This window comes from Nematostella vectensis, chromosome 11 (genome assembly GCF_932526225.1).
Source record: "Nematostella vectensis chromosome 11, jaNemVect1.1, whole genome shotgun sequence".
Taxonomy (NCBI): domain Eukaryota; kingdom Metazoa; phylum Cnidaria; class Anthozoa; order Actiniaria; family Edwardsiidae; genus Nematostella; species Nematostella vectensis.
Window position 1 is genome coordinate 9,692,767 of NC_064044.1, and position 24,261 is coordinate 9,717,027.

The 24,261-nt window shown below is 40.0% G+C and overlaps 3 protein-coding genes across 7 annotated transcripts in view; 2 read left to right on the forward strand and 1 right to left on the reverse strand.

Annotated features, from left to right (window-relative positions):
* The first annotated feature begins 92 nt into the window (after window positions 1–92).
* Window positions 93–4,299, forward strand: LOC5517504. Its single transcript, XM_032361966.2, has 3 exons — window positions 93–1,107; window positions 2,290–2,763; window positions 3,412–4,299. The coding sequence occupies exons 1-3, from the start codon at window positions 1,029–1,031 to the stop codon at window positions 3,687–3,689; spliced, it is 831 nt and encodes a 276-aa protein (XP_032217857.2). The 5' UTR covers window positions 93–1,028; the 3' UTR covers window positions 3,690–4,299.
* Window positions 4,300–4,975: 676 nt separating this feature from the next.
* LOC116601218 (filament-like plant protein 1) lies at window positions 4,976–6,983 on the forward strand. The gene has a single exon (XM_032361965.2). It carries the CDS (start codon window positions 5,226–5,228, stop codon window positions 6,381–6,383), a length of 1,158 nt encoding a protein of 385 aa, XP_032217856.2. The 5' UTR covers window positions 4,976–5,225; the 3' UTR covers window positions 6,384–6,983.
* A 924-nt stretch (window positions 6,984–7,907) lies between these two features.
* Window positions 7,908–24,261, reverse strand: part of LOC5501121 (cadherin-23) — a 50,516-nt gene continuing 34,162 nt past the window's right edge. For 3 of the 5 annotated variants that reach the window (XM_048734577.1, XM_048734578.1, XM_048734576.1), the window contains 15 exons: window positions 23,663–23,871; window positions 23,095–23,277; window positions 22,527–22,634; window positions 22,260–22,368; window positions 21,877–21,944; window positions 21,706–21,759; window positions 21,230–21,329; window positions 20,631–20,764; window positions 19,627–19,839; window positions 18,531–18,619; window positions 18,303–18,392; window positions 17,203–17,271; window positions 17,052–17,118; window positions 16,183–16,307; window positions 12,621–13,732 (listed from right to left, as the gene is read on the reverse strand). In XM_048734577.1, coding sequence (XP_048590534.1) covers window positions 12,811–13,732; window positions 16,183–16,307; window positions 17,052–17,118; window positions 17,203–17,271; window positions 18,303–18,392; window positions 18,531–18,619; window positions 19,627–19,839; window positions 20,631–20,764; window positions 21,230–21,329; window positions 21,706–21,759; window positions 21,877–21,944; window positions 22,260–22,368; window positions 22,527–22,634; window positions 23,095–23,277; window positions 23,663–23,871 — 2,540 coding nt within the window. In that variant the 3' untranslated portion in view covers window positions 12,621–12,810. Of the gene's footprint in view, window positions 8,601–8,955; window positions 9,020–9,305; window positions 9,342–9,831; window positions 9,898–10,552; window positions 10,623–10,993; window positions 11,038–12,620; window positions 13,733–16,182; window positions 16,308–17,051; window positions 17,119–17,202; window positions 17,272–18,302; window positions 18,393–18,530; window positions 18,620–19,626; window positions 19,840–20,630; window positions 20,765–21,229; window positions 21,330–21,705; window positions 21,760–21,876; window positions 21,945–22,259; window positions 22,369–22,526; window positions 22,635–23,094; window positions 23,278–23,662; window positions 23,872–24,261 lie in introns of those variants that run through there. The other 2 variants (XM_048734579.1, XM_048734580.1) reach the window with 2 other exon arrangements.

Below are 24,261 nucleotides of genomic sequence, written 5' to 3' on the forward strand. Positions count from 1 at the left end.
TGTTTATTATTTTTTTTATTTTCAACCCTTAAACCCATGTTGACGGACTAGTCATAATGAGTATCCATGGAAATAAAAATGAACAAACCACTTCAACTTGAAGACGCTTCACAGTCCATTTCCATTCGAAAATTGTGAAACAAAATTAGAAAATACAAATACAATGCCAGGTGCTTTATCGATAGTGATGCATTGCATTTTATCTCCTGGATATGTATTCGCGCGAATGTGGGTTGAAGGATCTCGCATAACAAACAATCACACGTAAAGAAAAGAATCCAGCGAGACCAGCTATTCATTTTTATTTGTTGGACAGTTTTTCACGTCGAGCGTGCCCTGAATCAATTATTATATATGCGTACCCGATCTCTGTGGAATCTTTAATTTATATCTTATCCATTGCTTGAAAAAAATATATTTGTCTTCAAAGATGCCTTTGAAGCACGCATTCGGTCAAAATATCCGTTTTTTGCTCGATACAAGGGCTTTTACAAAAAAGCGTCCGCCGTCGTGATGCGTGTGACGTTATACGCTCGCAGCCAGGCATCAAAATCTACGAATCACCTCCCGTATAGAAATGGTTTGTTCATTTCACTAACATATTTATGGCGATTAAACGTTGAAAAACAGAGTTCCGTTGTTAAAAACTAATAAATATGGATTAAGTGAGCGAAACCTAAAGTGTAATAGAGTACATAGCTTCAAGACTTTGATGTCTTCGATGACGGTCAGAGGTATAAGAAAAAAAACTTCACACGGAACAATTACTCTAATTAATAAGAGTGCCTATTTCAATAAGGCTAACCAATGGAATGAAATTAAGTGCTTCTACACACAAAAACATATAAGATCCATCCACTATATCTTTAATTACTACAGGACTGAAAATCAAATCGAGCAAATTGCTTTGATATCATAAGATCTTCTTAAAGTGCAGTTAATAACTCTATTCCATTAGTTCATTGCGCTTTTAAAGGGTAGCAGATAAACATAGAGTACACACTAGTGTTAGCAAGGCTCAAATCAGAATGGAACTCGCTTTTCTCATTTCGCTTTGGCTCCCACTTTTTGCTGCTCATAATCCTATACGAGAATGCGAGAAAGAAGGTAAGATTCCCAGTAATCACCAATCGCAGTTGACGCTAAAAACTCATTACATACACTTAATGACAGTATAAAAAGTACTCCTCTCCCTTTTGAACCGCTATGCAGGCTAAAAACAAGAATTCAAAAGAAAATGGTTTGCTTAAAAAAAAAAAAAAAACGCGAATCTCTTGTATTCAGTCGTTCCAAAAGTCGGCTTAACAGATGCGTCGGTTATACAGTTAAACGCATAAAAAAAAATGGGAGCCAAAATCCTGATTGTTTTTCTGAGTAAATATCTTAAATATGTTCAGGGGCGTAGCCAGGGGGGGCAAGGGCCATTATCTAAAATACAGGAGAAAATGCCTTGAAATGGTCTTTTGGGCCCCCTCCTGTTAAAAATCCTGGCTACGCCGTTGATGTTCTCTGCTGAAGTAGAGGAAGCCCTTTTTTTCCATTGTCTGTATACGCTCTCCGTGCTCTAATAAGAACTTCTCAAATACTTGCCATCATATTATGTTCTACCTTTGTTTTGGAAAAGCTAATTCTGCCGACACTATTACTCAACTAAAGGAGTCCCCGACTGAACACCTGTCAAACTTATCTACGATAGTCCACTTGCGAAACAATAAAACCTCTTTAATTAAAAGGTTCAGCCTGAGATTTAAATTTTTATTTTTAATTTGAGTGATGCGTTCTAAAAATGCAGAATGAAATTGTGTTCATACCACACCTAAATACTCTTTGAATACTCTTTTAATGCTCTTTTACTGCTCTTTTAGTACTCTTTTTCATACTTCATTGGTATTTGATAATCTTAATAAGAGGTACAACACAGGTATATATTTCAGGATGCGATCTTAAATGTAGATCATCCACTAGTTTGTTATTGTTTACAATACAATGCAACACAGACATACAATACTTCCTGCGGCCTTACAAAAATATCCTTACATACATACAGGATATCCTCTGACAGCATCCCTCCATATGTCCCCCTTTTCTGTGATCTGAAATTTAAAAAAAAAAACTATCCTATGATAATTATAACTGAACACTCGGTGTGTGTATATAAATATAATAACTAAACACTAGATATTTGAACATAGGAACCGTCTCCTGTAATATAATAATAGCTAAACACTTGATATTTGTAAATAGGTACGCCTGTATTATGATTTTATTACTGATCCGTATTCGCCATAGGAACCCCTGCTCAGATCTCTGCAAACATCACGTGCGATCAACAACTTCGCGTTTTCGTCGACGGCCGGCAGGTTGGTAACACAAGCACCGGTTACCAAAACGTCGGTCGGCTTACCATTCCACGTGGCTCGAGCGTGATTGGACTTCAATGCAAGGGACAAGCAATGAGTAACTTATCCGCTACCATCACTGGCGGCATCTTGGGATCGCTGAGCAACGGCCTCTTGACCAACAGTCACTGGAAATGCTCCCACAGGTACCAGGAAGACTGGGCGTCTCTGGACTTCGATGATTCTTCCTGGGCAAATGCCGTAAGCCGTGGTGTGAATAACCATCGCATACCAAACTTGCCATTCCCTTGGGGTCATACCCCGGATGTTTGGGACGGCGCTCATTGGATCTGGGGAAATGACACTACGAGTGTCTACGTGTATTGCAGACATCGCCTTATCAATAAGACCGAGTGTGTACCGGGTAAGAGGGGGCCATGGGTTATCCAGGGCGTGACAGCCCCGGGAGGTACTCAGCCTATGTTTGGGTATAGGGGTGCCGCTGGGGGTTTTGAAACTTTACCGTGTTTAGGACAAACATTCTGAAAAACCATACCCTGTTTAGGACAACACCCTTGATTTTAGGACTCTGTTTAGGACGACATCCTCAATTTTAGGACCCTGATAGCACATAAGAGCAAGCAATGCAATCAGATCGGCGGCGGGATCAGAGGCCTGAAATATATACCCTTTTCAGGACACAGAGGTCTTCAAGGCAATTTATATGGCTATATTTTGAATTTATTGTCTGGAACGAATATTTTATACTCCATTTAACAAATTCCAATAGCAGATATCGCAATACTTCTCAAAAGCTTCTCAAAATCAGCAGTCAATGGAAATAGGCGCTTTCCACACTTGTATTTTGCTAGAATGACAAAATGACTGTTGACTGCCTGAGACGCATCAGGCTTTTATCCACAAGACAAAACAATTTTAAGTATAAATAACTGCAATGAGATTTCATCAAAATTAATATTCAGGGAAGTCAATCGTAATACCCATTAACGATAATATGGTACCTAAAATTGATAAAAGCGTTTTAGAATGTGATGTTAATTTATTTTTACAGTGCGAATGTCTGGCTTTTTTGATAGCAGCGAGTTTCTCCTGGACAAATCGCTTCCAGGAACACTCCTTAAAAAGACAAGTGCCGTCTCCCCAGTGGATTGCGGTCTTCTCTGCCATCAGCATGCGCGGTGCAAGTCCTTTAACTTCGAGTACGCGTCAAGTGCGACGGCCAAGGCATGTGAGCTGAACAGTGGAGCCGCGGGCTCAGGATACAAAGGGCTTGCCGAGCGAAATGGATTCGTGTACTATGATATATTCCACTTGGAAGAAAACAAATAAGACGACAGGAATTCAGTCAATAGTCACCCTGGTATGAATTACACTGGCTAGACACCAGGGGACCTGAAACTTGATAAGGATGGTTATTGTTAATACCATATTGCCGTTCCAGACTCGTACCCAGTCCCCAAAATGAGAAGAAAATAAGAAGGAAAAAGGGAAACATAATTGATGAGCGGGTTGCCTGTGCCGATTCATTAGGTGCGTCTGTCGTGTTGGTTGCCTGTGGTCAAAGAAATAGTTTTTTACCCACACGGCAGAGCGCGCCTAATTAGTCGCCACAGGCAACCCGCACATTAATTATGTTTCCCTTATTCCTTCTTATTTTTTTCTCATTTTGGCGACTGGGTACGAGTCTGATTACCGTTCATATACTATATTAACTAGAAACATTTCACAGAAAATTCTTTGTCGAGCCGAGCCTTGATATTCTGCGATTCCTTACCCCCTTCCACAGGAATCCCGAAACTCCGGAGAGCCGGCCTCACAGGGATACGACTCGATAATCAACCAATCAGGCGTGCGTAGAAAGGTGCTTTATCAAATGATTATTATTTTTTGCTTATTGCACAGCGCAAAAACAAGCACAAAAATAAATGAATAATACGTATGAATGTTTTTTTTTTATCTGCATACTAATATGTTGCCCCAGTTTCTATGTGTCGCGTTGAGACCCTTTTGGCCAGCCAGTGATGTGTACTGTTTGAAAAAGGGCTCTCTTCAAATATCTGACAACGTCAACCGTTATATCGAGTAGGCCCTTTTGACTCGGCGTGAGTTGGTCGCAAAGTGTTCAGTTTGTTTACATAAAGACGTACATCTTTTCAAACAGAAATGTTGACTTAAAAGCTAACTGTATTGGTAAACATTTGTTTTTATGTTATGTGAATGCAAACATCGAATAATTGAAATATGATCATTCTATTTCCATAAAATTTCTCGTAAAAGGAAGTTAAACATTGCAAAGTTAAACCTAAAACAAATCATCAAAGAAATTGGTTAAAGCAATAAAGAAATAAACATAAAATGTAAAGGAAACATGCTAGGAGCAGTCTATTTAGAATTTCAAACACATTTTAGAGGCTGATCAATACTCACTGCATGCAGAGAGTGACTCTGAAATAAATTATTTAGCTTTTAAGAATAATTTCTTGGCAGTCTCGCATAGAAACACCACAAAAGAGTGCTTATACGAGCTGTTCTTGATCCGCGTCTTGTTTTATTATGTTAGTTCTGTTTCTATTTGTATAATTTACGTGCAGGCGTGCTCTGTAAATCTATTATGAGTAAAGTGGTAATAGCGTGTGGAGTGGCCAGTTCGGTAACGCTACGACGTGTGATAGACGCGGAAAAGCAGCTGTTGTAACCAACTCAATAGCGAGTGATAGAGCCAGTGAGAAGGGGATTTGCGATGCATCAAGCGGAGTTTTTGAGAGAGCCATAACAATAGTCCAGGGAGTTGATTTTGACGAGAAAGCTATCAGCACCATAAGCTTGAAGAGAAGCGTCTGTGACAAAATACACCAAGAGACGAAAATGCTGCCACAAAAAACGGAAAAGGATGAGCATATTGAGCCAAGTGGATTCGTAATGGTAAAACAATTGAGGATGGATGAAATCGATGGCAATTTGAATTTAGTAAAGAGTAAAATGCCGCATAAAGGGGAAGACATTGAACAAGTAAAAGCAAGTGTTGTAGAAGACAGTGGTGATTTTTTAGATGGCATCACGACCAATAATATACAGCATAATGAAGGCGATTTCGTAGACAATGAAATCCCATGTCCTGAAGACCTTGATATGTGGAGAAAATTAAGAGAGTTCGAGGAGCGAGAAGTAGAACTAAAAGAAGAAATATTCGAGTTAGAAAACCAAGTCGAGACATTAAAACTGGAGAAACTAAAACGCGACCGAGAAATAGAGCGATTGGAGGCACTTTTACGCAAATCAGCAAAAGAGAATAACAGACTGTTCATGAATGAAAACGCAGCGGAAGAAACTATTTTAGAAATGCGTGTTGAGTTGGAAAATTGGAAGACGAAAGCGCAAGATATCGACGCTAAATTAGAGACGACGAGAAGGCTGCATCAAGAGGAAACAATTTGCTACGAGAATCAGATAAATGAGGTAAATGAGGAAATACAAAAAGAGAAAGATATCGGACTTCAAAAAAGTAAAAGATTACAAGAGATGGAATTAGAATTGCGGGAATACAAACAGCGACTTTCTTCCGTCGGTATACATAATTTAAGCTCTGTTAAAGAGTCTGGCTTTTCTGACTGCTCTAAAGATGAGGATTTGTTGGCTCTTTCACACGAGCTAAACGAGTTATACCGCGAACACCTCCACTGCCAAGAAAAGATAAACATCGCAGAAAAAGAGCTCGATGTAAAGGCAAAAGAACTCGAAGAAACGCAAGGCCAGAACGAAAGCAAAAATATTGCACTCCAGAATTTTAAAGAAAAATATGCGGAACTAGGGGATATTGTCATGGCGACCAAACAAGAAAACATGCACCTGCGCAACAGATTGGCGCAGAAATACAAAGAGAACGAGACCCTACGGCGGAAGTGTCTCCTGCATGAGACCGAGGCTAAATGGCTGAAAGACGCGCTAAACATCGTCAGTGAAAATCGTAAAAGAACCGTCAGGAATAAAGATATTAAGCTAAATCAAGAGAGCTCTTTTGGCTGAATAGATATTATAATGCAATTGCATCGAGTTAAATTGCTTATTTATAATATATGTGTTGGTTAAGTAAAGAAGTTTGTGATATTTTGAAATATAATTATATAAAAGTATTAGTACTGAAATGTCTAAATGGCTTTTCCAATATATTTTTCTAGCTATAACACTAATTGCCATGATTTCCAAGCCATGGTAAAAACCGTAAATCTAGACAAGATTTAATTAAGCCAAGTTGGATCAACAGTGTTGGTCTGCAAACAGACCTGTATCAAACTACAGCAACGAATATCTGATTCAAGCCAAATTGTTACTACAGCTCCTATTTCAGCACTGTGTTATGTATTATATCTTCCGTTATAAACGTTGCATAAATAGCATTTTAAAAAATCGGGAAATTCGCGAAAGTTTAAGAAGATCAATCGTGCCGCCGTTATGGTTATTTTGAAGTTATCTTGCGTATAAACCGTAATATTTTCATTTCTAATCAACAGACAGGATTGGCTGATTGACTTTCTTTAAAGATACACGAAAATAAAATTTGAAAGCTGCGTTTTCTTCACTCCCATTTGTTTCTGTGATAATTAAATAAAGAAACTATTTATATAATCTTGCTTTTATTATCTCAAAGACTCGATCACCAGGATCAAATGTCGTGCATTTTACAAAACAACAGCTTCTTAAGCCGCAAGTACAATTATTATTCATATCACACGGACATGACGGAAAAACCTGGAAAACGCGCAATTCCAGATAGAGAGAGTAGACACAATTTCTTACAATGGCTATAGGTTCCTTGTATTATGAACTGATTTTCAAAACACAAATAACGTGAGGCCGAAGTGCACATAACCAGATTTTGGCTTTTTAAGATATTTTTTCCTTGATCATCATTGCCCTGTGTATCACAGTTCAGGGACTAAAAGCTCAAATTTCAATGACACTTTAAAAAAAGTCGCATAAATTTAAAAAAAGTCGCACTTGATATTTTGTTTGCTAAAAGTTACTAAGTACTCAGAGAAATTCTCCGCCTTATTCGATGTGAAATGGGCTTATTTGAAGCGTCACGTCATGTTTTTCCGTCATGTCTATCACACGTAAATTAATGTGTACGTCATGGATACCAGGTTCCCGGAACCAGGAACGTTGAGTCGAGGACAAGCTGACACGGGTCGATCAAAAATCCACGGGTCTTTAGCTCTGCCAATTATCAGAGGCCTACTAGGAACGGCTGTCCTCTTGCATCCATGACAATCGAGTTGGTGATATATGTGTGTTATTATGTTGCAAATGTCGCTGTTAATAGATCAGCGAGTACTGCCGATAATAGCAAACGTGCAAACCATGCTGTCACGCTTACCCTTCATGTTATAAGGCGTTTTTAAAGCCGCCTTATTATATTATCATATTTTTTCTAACTATACGACTAATTTGAAATAAATTATTTGTTATAAACGAACAAGTGCAATGAGGCAAGGAGAGGGGAGGGGGGAGTGATAGTGGTATTTTTTCCACCCCACCCTTTTTCCTAGCCTTTTCGTAAGTACTTTATTATGATGAATGAAAGTAAAGGCTGATTATGCCCTTGCTTCTACGAAATCGATGTCATTAGACTTAAGATAATTAAACTGCCGTTAACTCCTATTTCGCCGAATTTTGCGTTTAGGCCATCTAGAGCTTACCGCTGGCGTTTCAGAGCCTCGAACGTCTCTATTTAGAGCCTCAAACGTCTCTCTATTTAGGACGTTCGAAGCTCTGGAACCAGGGTATCTAGAGGTTTTAACCATCTAGCATAAAAAAACAACCAATATAGAAACAACTTTAAATGTTTCTGTCGCCGCCATTTGGGCATCGTAGCAATACCAAGTAGGAACAAGTACCCATTTCCATTTGGGGACGATTATGCGATATTTGTGGTTGAATTTGGTAAATAAAGTATTAAACTTTAAGTTTAGATGGCTATTAGGACATTTTGACACATTATTATCTGTTATTATTAGGGCTGACAAGGGCTTTCAAAGTATCCTCGATAGTTTGACCGTCTCAGATAGAGGTGACTTGGAATCTGCTGTCTTGGAGGTAAAGGCTTTTTGGTGAAGTAGCTGTTGAAGATTCGTAGACCTCGGGTGACGCAGGGCGGTTATTACTCGGTCTTCTTTGCTTGCCGTTCATCGTCTCATAGTCATGACTGTCGTTATCCAGGTCTACATAGTCATAGCTTATTTCCTGGCGAGAGAAGGAGCTTGTTAGAGACTCAAATGTATACTTTACGTGATGTAATAGCACTGAATTCTAGTTATGGTATATTGGGTACCCTGTGTGGGTCAGCGGTTTTCTTTGCTGTCAAATACAACCACCATTTTGTTTGTTGTAATGTTAGGAATCTGTGGGATAAAGCCTACAATTTGGCTTCTCTTCTCTACACTACGTACGCGGCCCCTTGTATTTTCGGGCTTCCTGTTCGCCCTCCTAAGACAAAGGGCGCCTGCGTAGTAGGTGAGAACATTTTGTTCTCCCCTAAAAAGGGAGGTCCCCTGTTTACCTAGAAAGGCGTGATGCCGCTCTCTGAGCTGATGGTTACCTGTGATTCAAATAGTGGATTCCCGTGCGCGCGGTCCATCACGGCGTTATCATACAATGGCGTCCTGAAACACGAATAGATTGGATAAGTTTTGCTTGTAGGTATAAACATATAGCATATGAAGAAAAATATTCCTGAAAAGTTCCTTTTGATGTTGTTATTTTGTCGCTTAAAGCCGGAGCGAGCGCGAGTGTTTAGCAGTAAAAGGCAACGCTTCAGTTACAATAAAAGTAGTTAAAATGCAACAATACATTTGTTTTTGATAATTATATTATTCTAGTCTTCTAGTAGATTTTTTTTGTAGTTATAACAGCTGTTTTTACGTTTTAGTGTTTGAATAGCGGTATTACCTTGATTTTTTGGCATCTCCAAAGGTTTCCATGTACCTAGAATTACAGTTTATCGTTACAGTGTTAAATGCGCCTTTAATTTTAATTTTATTTTATTGCTTAACCAAGTAAATGAAATTTAATCCCCACCCAACTCTAAGCGTGTCGTTATGTTGCATTATCAGTCCCTAGTCAGTCGAATTTAAGAGCACGTTTTTGCCATTTTTCTCCGTTTTTTTTTTTTTTGCTTAATCAGCTATTCATATATCCAAGACGATGCCCTGAAGAAAGGTTAGTAAAAATGTGTAAAGTATGTGACGTCAAAGGACCTAAAGGGTGCACCATCAAGGGCTCGTCAAAGGAACCGAAGGATATGACGTCAAAGAGCCTAAAAGATGTCTCGTCAAAGGGCCTAAAGGATGTGACGTCAAAGGGCCTAAAGAATGTGACGTCAATAGCTCTTAAGGATGTGACGTCAATAGCTCCAAAGGATTTGGAGTCAAAACCCCCAAAATGTGTGACGTTATTTGTAGTGGTTGTTACTTACGCTTTGTCTTCATCATCGGTGTTTAGTCCCCAGTTGTGGTAAGGGTCCACCCATATTGGGTTGGATCTGACAAAAAGCAAAACGCGTAAGATTTTAGTTAAATTGTTTGTGACTTCTAGTTGTGTTTGTGAGTCATATTATATGGAGAACAAACTGGATGGGACTATGGAAAAAGTGCTTTAATCATATCAATCAATGGCTGTCGTTTTTGAATGGTCTAAAAGAGGCTGGGGCGACCGCGCGAGAGACCTGTGAAATTCTAAAACGTTAGGGACTAGGCTCCATATCCAAGATGCACGCCATCCAAATCGTAGTAAACTCGAATTTCTGCAAGTTTACGTGGAAATTCCCGACTTACAAAGCTCTAGAGCGATAAAAAAAAGCGAACAAAAAATGGTTGAAGCGGACTTCCAAATATGGTATGTTATACCTAATAAGGAAATGACCGAGCGAGCTAGAAAAACGACAGTTTTTTAAAAACAAGGTTGACTGATATGTTGTGGGAAAAAATCAATGGGAGAGGCACGATACTACACACACAGGATGCCCTTGTCCCTACCCCAACCCTGTCTCGACACTAATTGATCAGAAAATTTTGATCAGAAGTGGAGTTAAGTCTTTTCGTGCAAAGGAAATAGAATATTTTTATGATAAAAGCCAATGGGACAAACACCATTCTACACACATCGTACTCACGTTAAGGCTGATGATTGCAACTTACCCTTCTGCTACGTGTAGATTTGTGGTCGGCATGGAGTTAACTGTTCCTATCGAGAATTGTGTTGTGCTGGCTGAAATAGGGTCAAAGAAAGGTACAGTTAACTTATTATATAACTGTATTGGGCGATATCGAAAGGTTCTATGTAGTTACCAAATAATTCTAGTTCGACTTATTCAGGCCTTTTGTTCAACATCCAGGACTTTAGGTGACTTATCAAGGTCTATAGCTCATCCAGGTCTCTAGGACGACTTATCCAGGTCTCTTGTTTAACTTATCCAGGGCAGTAGTTCGACTTAACCTGGAATTTAGGTCTACTGTTTAATTATCCAGGACTTTAGTTCGACTAATCAAGGACTCTAGTCAAGGACTCTAGTCAAGTTATGCAGGTCTGACTCTAAATCGACGTAACCAGGGCTCAGCTGTGCCTTATCCAGGCCTTACCTCCATAGCTTGCTGCTGTAGCGGCACGAAGTTTTCTTTTTTGTCTAAAAAAAAAAAACATTCCAGCAATGGTCAAAAACAGAAAGGCTCTCCGTATTTTATTGTTTTGTTATTTCTTATTGATGAATGAGTCGGCAACATAAAATGCCTGGTCAGTGTAGTAATAAGATTTCAAGTTCATAAGATGGTCAATTTGTTTAATACTGATAAATATCTAAAGGGGGATTCATTTTGAGCTGATTATTTTGCAGAAGTGTCCGAAACTTTGGTCGGCAAATACTAGGAATATTAGGCACAAACAAATGCAGTATTTAATTTGTTTAGTAGAATTTCCTACTACCACTATTTGTACCAGCCATTAGTTGTTAATAATTATCAATACTGTGCCCGCAGTGTGTAATCATGCAAAAGCGGATGGCATACAATAACCCATGCGCATAAGTAGGAAATTAGCGATGGAAGGCCTAAATAAACTCTGAATAGTTAGTATTTATAGCGTTTTTGTATCTATTAATTATTCATCACTTGTGGGGATTTCTTTGTGGTCTTATCGCTCGTATAGGGGCAAGCTCTCATGGAAATCTTTTTCTCACGCTTTTTAGCATGCGTTTAAAAGTTTGGTTTTCTTTGAGGGGACATTTTTTTAAATTAACTTAGTTAAACGATGACGGAAATAATTTGGATTCATGCCCAGACCACCTGTCCATATGTATTTCAAACTTCTTGAACGTTTTTACAGAGATTTGTGAATTTAATTTTTTTACCATTTCAGGGTACTAAAAGTATTAAAAACTTTAAATCTTCTGTTCCTAAGGTATCATATCTAGATAATCCCACAAAATATTATTTATTTTTTTAGGATATGACGCTGTTTATAGTTTGTTTCAATAGCTTTTAAAAGCACCAGCTGTGTGACTTGATGTCTTAAAGAACTATTGAATTATTTGCTTCAGCATCTCAGGAAGTCCTACACAGCAGGGTCTTATTTTGTCTCAATTTTTTTTTTGTTTAATTTAAAACTCGAAAATCTGTAATCTTTGCAAACCTGTTTGGCATAGTTTAATTTCCATCACGTGTATGTATTATTGACTGTTTCGCAAAGTTATGTGATTGCCGGTTAAAAACTCATGACAAGCTAATACAACGAGCCCCCCTTCCTGAAACACGTTAAAATGGCATATTTTAAAAGTTGCTGGGGAAAAAATATATTTTCCCAGCACAAGTTCGAAATTTGTCAGCAGAACCATTCTGGACGGTTTTTATTCCCAGCAACCGAGAGGTCTAACATCTTCCCAGCCAGTAAAAAACGGGCTGCGGAACAGATCCGTTTTGTGCCCTTGTAAGAAAACATTTTAATATGAACAAAAATCTGACAAATACATGTTCGAATATTAAGAGAGATTAAGTTGGTGATTTCTATTGCATTGAGCTAATATGGAAATGTACTGATTTGTGAAAATTGCTTATAACTTATGCTTCATGGTCCGGTCCTTCTAGCAGCTAGACAAAAACATTATATTTTAATTTTTGTAAGCCTGTCATCTTGAAGGATGGCTTCCATCAGAAAAATTATTTCTACCGTTTTCAGCTAATAAAACATTTCCTCATTTATCAATTTGCACTTTTAATTCTGTCCAGAGCAATATCTTTTATATCCCTCTATATATCTTGCAATTTTGCTCTTTGTCGTCATTGAAGTAAATCATTCCTCGTGTAACAACTTATCTCACCTACTTCACACGAATGTCATTTCATACATAAATTGACTAAGTTTCCATAGCTACCATAACCTGGTTGCTATAGCTATGGTAATCAAATCATAGCTTTGTATCATCAATGACGACACCGGCCACGTATTTCCCATGATTCTTCACCCACCGCTTGGTCTGAAAGTCCACGGCGATGTCACGTGTCGATGTGTTGATGGTCATCTCGCTGGAGCTACTGTTAACTGAGAGATCGTCCTCCTCCAGCGGACCCTCGAACAACTCGGGAATAGTGGACGGGTAGCCTTTGGTTGGATATCTTTTGAGTGGGTAATTTCCAGACGGGTAGCCTGTCGCTACGTAGCGATAGTTACGATAGTTACGATAATTCTCAGTATTTTGAGGTGCTGAACGATCCACAGGGTTACCGTTCATTGTGGGCAATCGCAAGAACTTCCGATACTCCATGGTGACTAAACGAACGTCGTTGTCATCTGTTTCTCGAGCACTTCTCGGGTCACTATTTCTAATTATAGTAGCTCGGTTGTTATTATACACAGGGTTCCCATATGATCCGGGATGTGACCGGGAATCATTCCCGTACCTTCCGACAGCCCCATTACCGTTGGCATCTAAGTACAAAGTCGGAGGTGCTTGAAGCCTTTCATTGCTCCTTGTTTCTCGGGCATTAGAACCATCCACAGGGTTCCCGTTCAATCCGGGTAAGGGTACATGGCGTGCATTCCGGAGCCTCTCTTCGATGTGTTGACTATTTCCGTACTCCTCAATCATATCAGTGCTACTCTCGGTGGGCTCGCTGTTTGTTAACCGCACAGGGCTCCCATGATATCCGGGGTTAGATGAAGAGCGTGTGTGTAAATATTCGGGGCAACTAGCATTGGCTTCGATCATGTCGATTATGCTGCTATCAAACGGAGCGTTATCTGTTTTGTCCACAGGGTTCCCGTACGATTGGGGGCTGGTGAAGGATCGCGCTCTTGCGGCGTAAAGTTGTGCCTCCTCTGCTTTATTGCTGTGGTGTTTGGAGTCAAATTGACAACACAATCAACACCGCATTACTGGAGTAACACAGGTAACGCATGCGTATAACGCTCCTTTAGCCCAGAAAAAAGTGAGCATACTCTAAGGCCTACGCATGCTGTGTGTCCAAGTGAGCTTGCAAACTGAACAACGTATTACTAACTAGAGTTGCACAGGTGACGCATGCGCGTATAACGCTATCCCTCTAGCATAGAAAAAAGTGAGCATACTCTAAGGCCTAGGCATGCTGTGTGTCCAAGTGAGTTTGCAAACTGAACAACGTATTACTAACTAGAGTTGCACAGGTGACGCATGCGCGTATAACGCTATCCCTCTAGCATAGAAAAAAGTGAGCATACTCTAAGGCCTAGGCATGCTGTGGGTTAAGTGCGATTACAAAGTAATCAACACCGGATTGCTTACTAGAGTAATACACAAAGGCACATGCTGTCTCCTTATAGCCCAAACGAAAATTGAGCATATCATAGTCTCACATATTCCAGTTCACAAATACTTCTTTATAAGCTAGAGTCATAGACACAAAGGTCGCATGCTTATAAAGGTGAGTTCTGAAATGTAAGCTTAGAAATCAAGCGTGCTCTCGTGCATCATTGTGTTAATAAGGGTGGCCGACCGAGTCTATTCAAAAGGACTAATTTCTAAATTATCTTCCATCTTCAAAGCGCTTCCATGCGATCATTATTCGCGCGATCTCTAAAATACTAATTTTTTCCAATACAAATAAAGGTTAATAGAAAATGTGCAAGAGATATGGCTCCTCAAAAGGTTCTAATCTTGTGAACAGTAAACAACATCAGTTTCTGTGTTGCCTAGGTTACGACGCTGTCTGTTAGGTGTATCTACTGCGAATTCGACAAGTTTGGGCTCCCTGTGCATTGCCTTATATGTATTTTATCGCCTCATATAGTAAAGCATATGATCGTGCCAACATGGCGGCAGTGAGATTGAACTTGAATAGCTCTATACAAGCCCCGTTTGGGACTGAGGATCAAACACTTCGAATATGAGAATGCCATTGTACGAAGTATTGCCCACCCCCTGTTTGTTTAAAAATTGGCTTTAGTTCTTTTCTCTCCTTCTTTCATTTTTCCTGGATATTTTTAGAGCCTCGGTCTGCAGAGAAGAGGTGTGCTACAAGCATAAGTTGTAAGCATCCCGTGTGCAATCTATCGTATCATGTACTGTGTGACCCAGTGAACAAATGCAAAGTAACAACACGGAACTCAAAGTGTATTTTTTTTAGTGCAACTGGCAAGCGGCATATGCAAAATACGACATGCGTATTGTAAATTTTCTTTATTCATCTCCTTGAAACGAGCAAAAAGTATCCAAGGCTAAAATGTTCTTCGCAGGTCATATTCGCAAAGGTCACTTATTGTAAAAGGATTGCTTGCCAGCATGAACCTAAAAGTCCTCAAAGCTCCCAAAGTAGACCGATCTGCGCGAGAAAACAAAACGAGGAAAACAATGAAATGGAGAAATGGGAGTGGGAGAAAGGTAAATAGATGGTGCATTTTACTCAAATGTGTATTTCAATGCTTTCAGGCTCGATTAGCGGTGTTCCAAATACGGCATGTGCAGAGCTTTCTTTTTCTTCCCAGGATGCATAGCGCGGTGCGGCTATCGACGTATGCTATACTCCACAACGTGTTTTGGATAACAAAGAAATGTTGTTTTGTTATTTCTGTCGTTGATACTTTTGTTCTTATTTGTACTGTTATTGTTTTATGTAGCACATTTGCGTAGGTGCGGGGACAAAGTCTTAAAGGTGACATAAATGTATCTAATAAGACCACAAACTTCTAGGCTCTAAATTCGCTGAATGTGCTTTGTTTTCTCATTCGAGTCTCTATGTAACACGAGCGAGCTCAAAATGGCACTTTATACATACCGACTCTTCTTGAGCTAGATGATTCTCTGAGAAGTGTCTTACAATGTGTGACAAAATGACTTTTTTCCATGCTGTTATTTGCATAAAGATTTCTACTGTGTTAACTAACTAACTCGAGTTCGCTATTAGTTACAGAAGTTAAAAAATAATAATATGGCATCTGAAAGGTAATAGTTATGGCAACAGTTACGTTTTATTGGTCAAAATTTAAACTTAAAAAGATACCTAAATCCTAGCTAAATCCCACCCGAGCAGTTGTGATCTCTAAAGACTTCCAACAGGGTGGCAACTTTCAGCACGTGCTACCGCATGCAGTGTTAGCTAGAGCACATGTGTTCACGTGCAATAGTTCCGCAGTCATGTGTTTGATCGCATGCAGTTTTCGTGTTAATCACGTGCTCTATGACTGACAATTCCCCGGAATAAAAAAAAAGGAGGCGTCTGTACTTTGTGATCACATGCGGCTCACGTGTTTTGCATGGATAATATGATTGGTTAGCACGACATGGGATACTTTGTGATTGGCTTACCGTCTTCGTAATTGACAGACCACACAGCAGAAGATCAGGATGAGGAGGAAGAGTAGGACGGACAGGCCTATGACGATGGCGAGCATCCATGGGAACTCCTCTGTTAGCGGTACGGGAACCTTTCGCTAAACACGTGAAGGGTTTTATTAGAAAAGCTTGAGAAACATACCAGGGCATGGGGACCGTGGTTGAACTCACGCAAGAGTTATTAGTCAGGCCAGGCCATAGAACCAGAACCTCACCGGAAAATCCCACAGGCGTGGATCTAGATTTTCGCTAAAGGGGGGTTTGTCTCAGTAACAAAGGGGGGAGGGGTATTTTTTTGGTTACATATGGCTTTCTGGCAGCCCAAAGGGGGGGGGGGAGGGTTAAACCCCTCAACCCTTCCCCTAGATCCGCTACTGCGGGAACACAGGGGACATAAGCGAAAGGTTAACATCGAACAACCAATGAAAGCTACTCGAGCGTCGAAAACAGGGAAAAAGTAGCACGAAAACCTTCCGCTAGAAATAGGCGAAAGAGATGTTTAAAGCTGATACCGGAGCATAATATCGGAATCAAAGACGCTTATAAGAATTGTCCGCTGAAAACTCCTACATCAGGCTAAGTTCAAACGTCGTATTATCCATGAGCCGCATTCAATAAAAATGCTTGCAAATGGAAATGAAACAATCGATTGAACTTAGCCTCTTTATGATATTGTAACTGTAGAATAAGAACTTTGGAAGGATGTTTTGTTATTTGTTCCACTGTCTGTTTTTTTATGTATTTTGTTTTATATATTACGTGTGGAGGAAGCCTCTAAACAAAATAAATAAAATAAACTGTTACATTTACTCAACTCGAGCTGATGAATAATTAGTTCTCACCTCTACTTTTTTGATTTCCCATTCCTCGAAAAACAGCCTGTGATTTATCCAGTATTTATCCACTTTTCTGTTGAGTTAAGAAGGCGCTTAAGTTCTCATGGAAACAGCGCGCGACATTGCTGGCACAACAGAAAAGAAGAGAGACACTTACGAGATGACTTCGTCGCTGTCGATAATCTTCTTTGTTATCGGATCGATCGCGTGAAACGTGACCTCAGTTCTACAGGATAAAGAAGAACAGACGGCTAATTAATCAAATTTCTTGAAATGATGATAATGGAGATGACGGTGGTGGTGGTGATAATTATTATTATGATGATAAAATGATGATGGAGAGGACAAGGAAAGTAGGGATGATAATAAACTGATCATCATTATCATCATTATGTCATCATCATCATCATCATCACTAGTAACATAAGTAAGGTTACTAGTGATGAGGATGATGACATAATGATGATAATGATAGTAGTGATGGTAGTCCACTTCACTTTATTTAACTATGCCTCCTTGCATGTACAATATAGATGCATAGCGCAGCCTATTTAAGTTTACATAGAGCTCGAAGGCGAGCACATTCGCATGTGTATGGAAACTATTTCTTGGGCCAGATTGTTCAAGTCTATTACTGTTTTGATTACGTGTTGATTTGATTATATACACTAGTACGAGCGAACGGTTGGGAAATTCGCGTGGGTCTTGACTTGCGTGAGGGCCTTGTGAGGTGTCCAATCAATAGAGCGGCAAGGTCCTGCCGGCCTTTGTTGAACAGCTTCAATCTAGATTCAGATCTTCTATCTTTAAGTGACTTCCAATTTAGTGCTTCAACAACGAGGTAACTGCGCCTTCAGTATAGTTGGTATAGTCTGGTAGGACGAACCTCGCTGCCCGCCTTTAGATTTTCTCGATCTCTGCTGTCCGGTTAGCGGTGTATGGGTCCCATATCTCACATTCATATTCAACTAGGGGCTTCAACAGGCTGTTGTAGGCTGTCTCTCTGACCTCGCGGATGGCAGTTTGAAAGGTAGTAGGGATTGTTGTGATGATGGTTATTTGGTTGTGATAATAATGATGATGATGGCGGTGGTAGTGACGATGATAATGGTGATAGCGGTGGTGATGATGACAAAGCCACGGGTGGCACTGTTTCGATAAAAAGATGCTGTTTGTCGAGGATTAAAGACGACATTTAGACTATGGTAATATGACGATAACATGCAGCAAATCATAAAAAAATTGTTTATCCTTTACCTGGTCCTGTCATAATTTCCTGTCTTTGGGTCCTTCCAATAGTTTATGTCGTCAATGTTAATAATGTACCCTGTGACGTTTTGTAACACTCTGAAAATAACAAATAAAAATATTTAGTACTGAGTTTTTATACACAGATCCAATCACCTCACTACCCTTATTACATTTCAAAACAGACGTATATTTTGATTTCTTTCCCTGGTTGTTTCGTTGCTGTGGTTTCGTTACCTGATAAGTTCGTCTTGGACGGATCTGAGTTCCGACGGGAGTCGTGTGGAAATAATGACGGCGCGCTGTTTGTCGGTTAAGACGTATAGCTAAACAAAAAATTAGCTTCATCATTATCTTCATCGCCATCATTATCACCATCACCATCACCTAAACCATCACCATCACCATCACCATCACCATCACCATCACCATCACCATCACCATCACCATCACCATCACGACATCACCATCACCATCACCATCACCATCACCATCACAATCACCATCACCATCACCATCACCATCACCATCACCATCACCATCACCATCACCATCACCATCACCATCACCATCACCATCACCATCACCATCACCATCACCATCACCATCACCATCACCACCACCATCACCATCACCACCACCATCACCATCACCATCACCATCACCATCACCATCACCACCACCATCACCACCACCATCACCATCACCACCACCATCACCATCACCATCACCATAACCATAACCATCACCATCACCATCACCTAACCATCACCACCACCATCACCATCACCTAACCATCACCACCACCACCACCATCACCATCACCTAACCATCACCACCACCATCACCATCACCTAACCATCACCACCACCATCACCATCACCATTATTATAACCATATCGCCATCACGATCACAATCACCATCACCATCACCATTATTATAACCATATCGCTATCACGATCACCATCACCATCACCATTATTATAACCATATCGCCATCACGATCACCATCACCATCACCATTATTATAACCATATCACCATCACCATCACCATCACTATTATTTAAACCACCACCATCACCATTATTATAACCATATCGCCATCACGATCACAATCACCATCATCATCATCAACATTGTCGTCGTCATCAACACCAATCATAACAATAATAATAATGATATTCATGATCATAATTAACATAATCGTCATCGTCATCATATTGTCGACGTCTTTATCATTATAAAAATAATCATCATCACCACCATCGTCATCGTCGTCGTCACCTACACATCACTACCATCATTATCATTATTATCGTTCCTCAATCTACCTTCACAGTTGCTGTATCATTAAAATAAGGCGTCTGGCCAAAGTTGTCGGCCGCCATTACATCCAGAACGTATTCCTGTCCGGTTTTGCCGGCGTACGAGACTTGTGCGAGTATCCACCCAGTCTCCATGTCCATACTGAACTTGTCACTGTCCTTGCCAGGCCGGATGGTGTATGCAATGCGACTGTTGTTACCAAAGTCCTTATCGATAGCCTAGAAAGGGATACAAGCACCTAATCAATTTGGTGAAACCAAGAGAGCATAAGATAAGAGACTCTTTGGTATTATCCGCATGTGATGCAAATCCCGTCTCCAATTACTAGTATAAGTACAATAATTATGCTCTTTTGGCGAAAGTAAACGAGATGACTTTATGACTGCTATGGCTCTCCAGGCCCGTACCCAGGGGGGTGCAGGGGGTGCGAACGCGCATCCCCCAACAACGGCCGAAATGAAAGGAAAGGAAGGAAATTTATTGGTTGAAACAACCTATGTAACGTTACGTAAAATTATATGGTATCAATAAAACATCATCATCATCATCAAGTCCACTTGTGGTTCTCAATAGACGTGCTATTTGTAGACAAAACTCCAAATCATAAGCTATATCACTCTAGTATGTAGTCAAATCCGACAATAAACGTCTTGTGGAGATACTGAAAAGGCATTAAAAAAACATTTTTTCGTTCTTTAGGAGCTGGTTAGATTTTCACCAGAGAACTCCCTCCCTACCCCTCCCCACCCCCCCCCCCCCCCGGAAAAATAAGGTCCACTTTTTCGGGATTTGGCACCCCCCCCCCCCCCCCCCCCAAGAGATCCTGGTTACGGGCCTGCTCTCATAAAAAAAAACTGGCTGAGTACTGAATTGGCTTGTAAGGCGTTATGAACTAATGGATAAAGGCCAGTTTAAAGCCTCCTGTTTAAGTGCACCCAGGAACGTGGAATATGTCACACTAATACGGTCTCACTCCTTAATGATATGTCACCCTCAAATGGTGTCTCACCGTTACTCGTAGTATGTTTGATCCGGGTTTAGCAGAGTCCGTCACGCCACCCGTGTACAACGTCTTGGTAAACTGCGGTCCGTTATCATTGGTATCGCCGACTTCGATTTCTACGAGTTGCACCGTGAGGTCATCTTCGATAGACAGTGATAAGGTGTGAGTGGTGATCAGGATGGCAACGACCGTAAATACTATATCGTATATTTTAGAGAGCTTAGAGTCTAGCCTTTTGTGATAAATATGGTGATATCGATTACAATAATGACAGTTATAATGATAATAAGGCTTTGTTGTGGTTGTTTCTGCCATTGTTCTTTGTGATTTGTAGTGACGACTATTAGATATATTGATGACTGATGATACTTATTATGATGGTGGCGATGATGATACCAATGTTCTTATCTTACTCGATATGGAAATAATGATATAATGACACTTGGTGATGTTGCTGCAGCTTTTAATGTTGTTGTTTGTTGCTATTGTTTAAGATGATGTTGTTGTTTATGATGATGATGTTGTTGTTTATGATGATGTTGTTGTTTATGATAATGCTGTTGTCATTGTTGTTGTTGTTGTTATTGTTATTGTTGTGGTCTTACCGGGGAGTGGTGCTTGGGTGGTGTTGGTCGTGTTACTATTCGCAGGATCTGCCACTGCACGTCGTTTTCTTGCGAGCGGCTGAAGCGTGGTAATGTTCAGCTGAAATAAAACACATTTAAAAAACGTCGATCAACAACTCCTTTGTTAATGTTTATCCTTGAAAATACAAAGATTTATTCGCAAGGAAACTTCCGAAAAACTTACAATATAAAGTAAACCCTGATATGTTATTTACTATATCTGATTAAAAATATTTTGGTTACTCGTTTAAATCAGCCGATGGAAATGGATTCTTTGTGTGAATTGGCATAGAGCGGGAGCATAAAATGTCCGAGTGCGACGAATAAATAACATTTTTTAAGCAGAGCAGAGACAAACAAGCAAGACAGATACCACAGTTTTGTTTTTAAGTGAAGGCCTAACTTCTTCGACGGCCAAGTCTATTTTGGTTGAACAATCCTAATGTATCTTATACCTTGTCATTCGATGCCTTGACGTAAAGATAGTGTACAGATGAATCTTCACGATCCTTAACAAAAATAAAAATATATATGTCAAAGCTCTATAGTGTCCACATCTGAAACGTAGTATTGAAGACAAAAGGGAGCACTTTCTAAGCTTTGAGAAAGGTATAACGCTTTCCTACCAGTGTTATTCTTGTCCGCAATTCCCCACTTGTCTCGTTTAGTATAAAATACTTTTGTTCTTCAGTATCTGTAAACAAAGGCGATGTATGAGATAGAACTAAGAGACCTTGTATTGTTGTTAGTATATTTACAATTAGAATAATTTACATTAACTATGATTGATAACACATATGATTGACAGTTTTGATTGACTGCGTTTATGACTGAAAGCGCTTTTTTACAGTTATGTTTGATATCATTTTTAAATGGCTTATGCTTGATAGTACTTATGAAAAACAGAATTTTAGATTACAATAAGACGTATAAATTGCGCAATTTTTACATTATAAAGCTTTACAGTACTACAACATGATTATGAGCATTTTTGATTGAAAATACTTACTTGTTATATAATAGTAGATAAGATTTTTGGTATCCAAATCCTGCGCGGCCACCACACCCACAGGCACCCCAGCATCTAGGTTTTCTTCTACCGAAAAAGTAGTTCGGCGCTGAAAACAGAACGACGAAATGCGCGACGTCATTGTATGGATGCGTTTGATTGGGGCGAGGGGGTATTAACCACGTTGAAAATGGTCTATTACCTGCCATTTTCAGTGTGTTAAGTGGAGGAGTGTGAAAGGGGGTGGGGTGGGGGGTTAATACACACCACTGTGAAGATAGGCTTATTGTCGTTTAAGTCAATCAGGAAGATGTTCACTTGTTTTTCTCCACTTGAGAGTCTCGGAGTTCCCTTGTCTAGTGCTTTGACGGTTAGCTGGATGATTAAATAATATCAAGACTCCATTAGCTAGATGGGTTAAAAATATAAACATATATCAATCCCGAGGCCAGGATCGAAAGAGGGGTGGGGCTACCTCGGTCATGAAGAAATTATTCGCGATTCTTCAAATAAAGAAAAAAAGAACACTTCAAAAATTTTCTGAACTGACTCCCCCCCCCCCCCCCCCCCCCCCCTTTGCTCCGCCCAGCTGAGGGACTTCATGTTTGCCGCTAAGGACACATCAAGGTGCATGAGAAAGACGAACATTCAAAACCCCACGCAAAATATGTTTGTGACCCTCTTGGAAACCTCGATGTGTGGTACACACTTCGATCATTTTTGCATTCTAGGGGTACGGGGGGGGGGGGGGGAGGGGGGGCGATCGCACAAAATCTCTCTTGAATATTTTCATCGTATTTTCGTCTCCTAGAAAGGGAAGGAGTGTTTGCCGTACCTTGTATTGTGATATCCTCTCATGATCAAGAGCCTTCGCTGTACGGATCTCCCCCGTTGTCTCATTAAGAGTAAAGCTTCCTTCATCATTTCCGCTGATTATGGCGAATGTCAGCTGACCGAATGGACCGGTGTCCCGGTCGCTGGCGTTGAGCTGTGTGATAAGTGTACCTATCGTTGCGTTCTGAAGAAAAGAAAAGGCAAAAAATTGATAAGATCCTGATTTATATGTATCTTGTTAACACCCTTGATAAACTTAAATTTTCTCCCAGCTTCAGACAGACATGTAATATTTATTCCACAAATATTAAACAGGTTTATGATGACTGTCTCCATTAGTGGGGGTGTACAAATTAATCTGCACCTTTGCTTTTCTATTTATTCCCTTATATATGTCCTACTTTTTATAATATAGTGGCCACGAACGTCTAAATTACAATTCCTTATCATCAAACACTCACATGATCAAAACATATTTTTCAGGACGTTCTAAACAGTTCGACTTAAGGAATTCTTATCAGGCATGGTCATCACTAATACTTCTAGGTCTGGTTTAACCGGGGCGTTACCTCAGGTATCAGGACATCCATCGGCGTCTGAAGAATCGGGAGATTGTCGTTCATGTCTAACACCGTGATATTAACTGTCACGCTGCTTGACAACGCGGGCTCGCCTTTATCTTCTGCCATAACAACCAGAGAGTAGAAGGAAGTGTCTTCTCGGTCTAAGGGGCGTGTCCTTGTGAGTACACCAGTCTTGTTATCCATCTGGAATACACCTGAGTGACGTAAAGAGTGGCATTTAGTATAAGATTTTTTAGAATCGACATCAGGGTTGTTATCCATGTGGAATACACCTATGAGTTCTGTAATGAGTGGCATTTAGTATAAGGTTTTTATTGAATGGACATCAGGGTTGTTTACCATTAATCGGGAATTCCAGTACTTCTGGTTATTTTATTCCTACCAATGGAAAAATTCTGGAAAATGTGGAGTTGCTTGAGGGGTAGTAGGACTCTCATGAAATTTCCGATTAAATGGTCAAACAACCCAGGTTCTGTAGTCTCAGAGAAAAAATCGGCGTTTCCACGAATAACGATTCATCGATGAAAGAAACTCCACCTCGACTCATGTAAGTTATGTCCGCGGTCGAGACACCTTGGGATTTT

Bases quoted from the DNA above. Each gene is read 5' to 3' on its own strand.
- LOC116601218 (XM_032361965.2), top strand. From the start codon at position 5,226: ATGCTGCCACAAAAAACGGAAAAGGATGAGCATATTGAGCCAAGTGGA.
- LOC5517504 (XM_032361966.2), top strand. From the start codon at position 1,029: ATGGAACTCGCTTTTCTCATTTCGCTTTGGCTCCCACTTTTTGCTGCT. The intron at 1,108-2,289 runs GTAAGATTCCCA...TATTCGCCATAG, and splicing joins ACGAGAATGCGAGAAAGAAG to GAACCCCTGCTCAGATCTCT. The intron at 2,764-3,411 runs GTAAGAGGGGGC...TTATTTTTACAG, and splicing joins TAAGACCGAGTGTGTACCGG to TGCGAATGTCTGGCTTTTTT.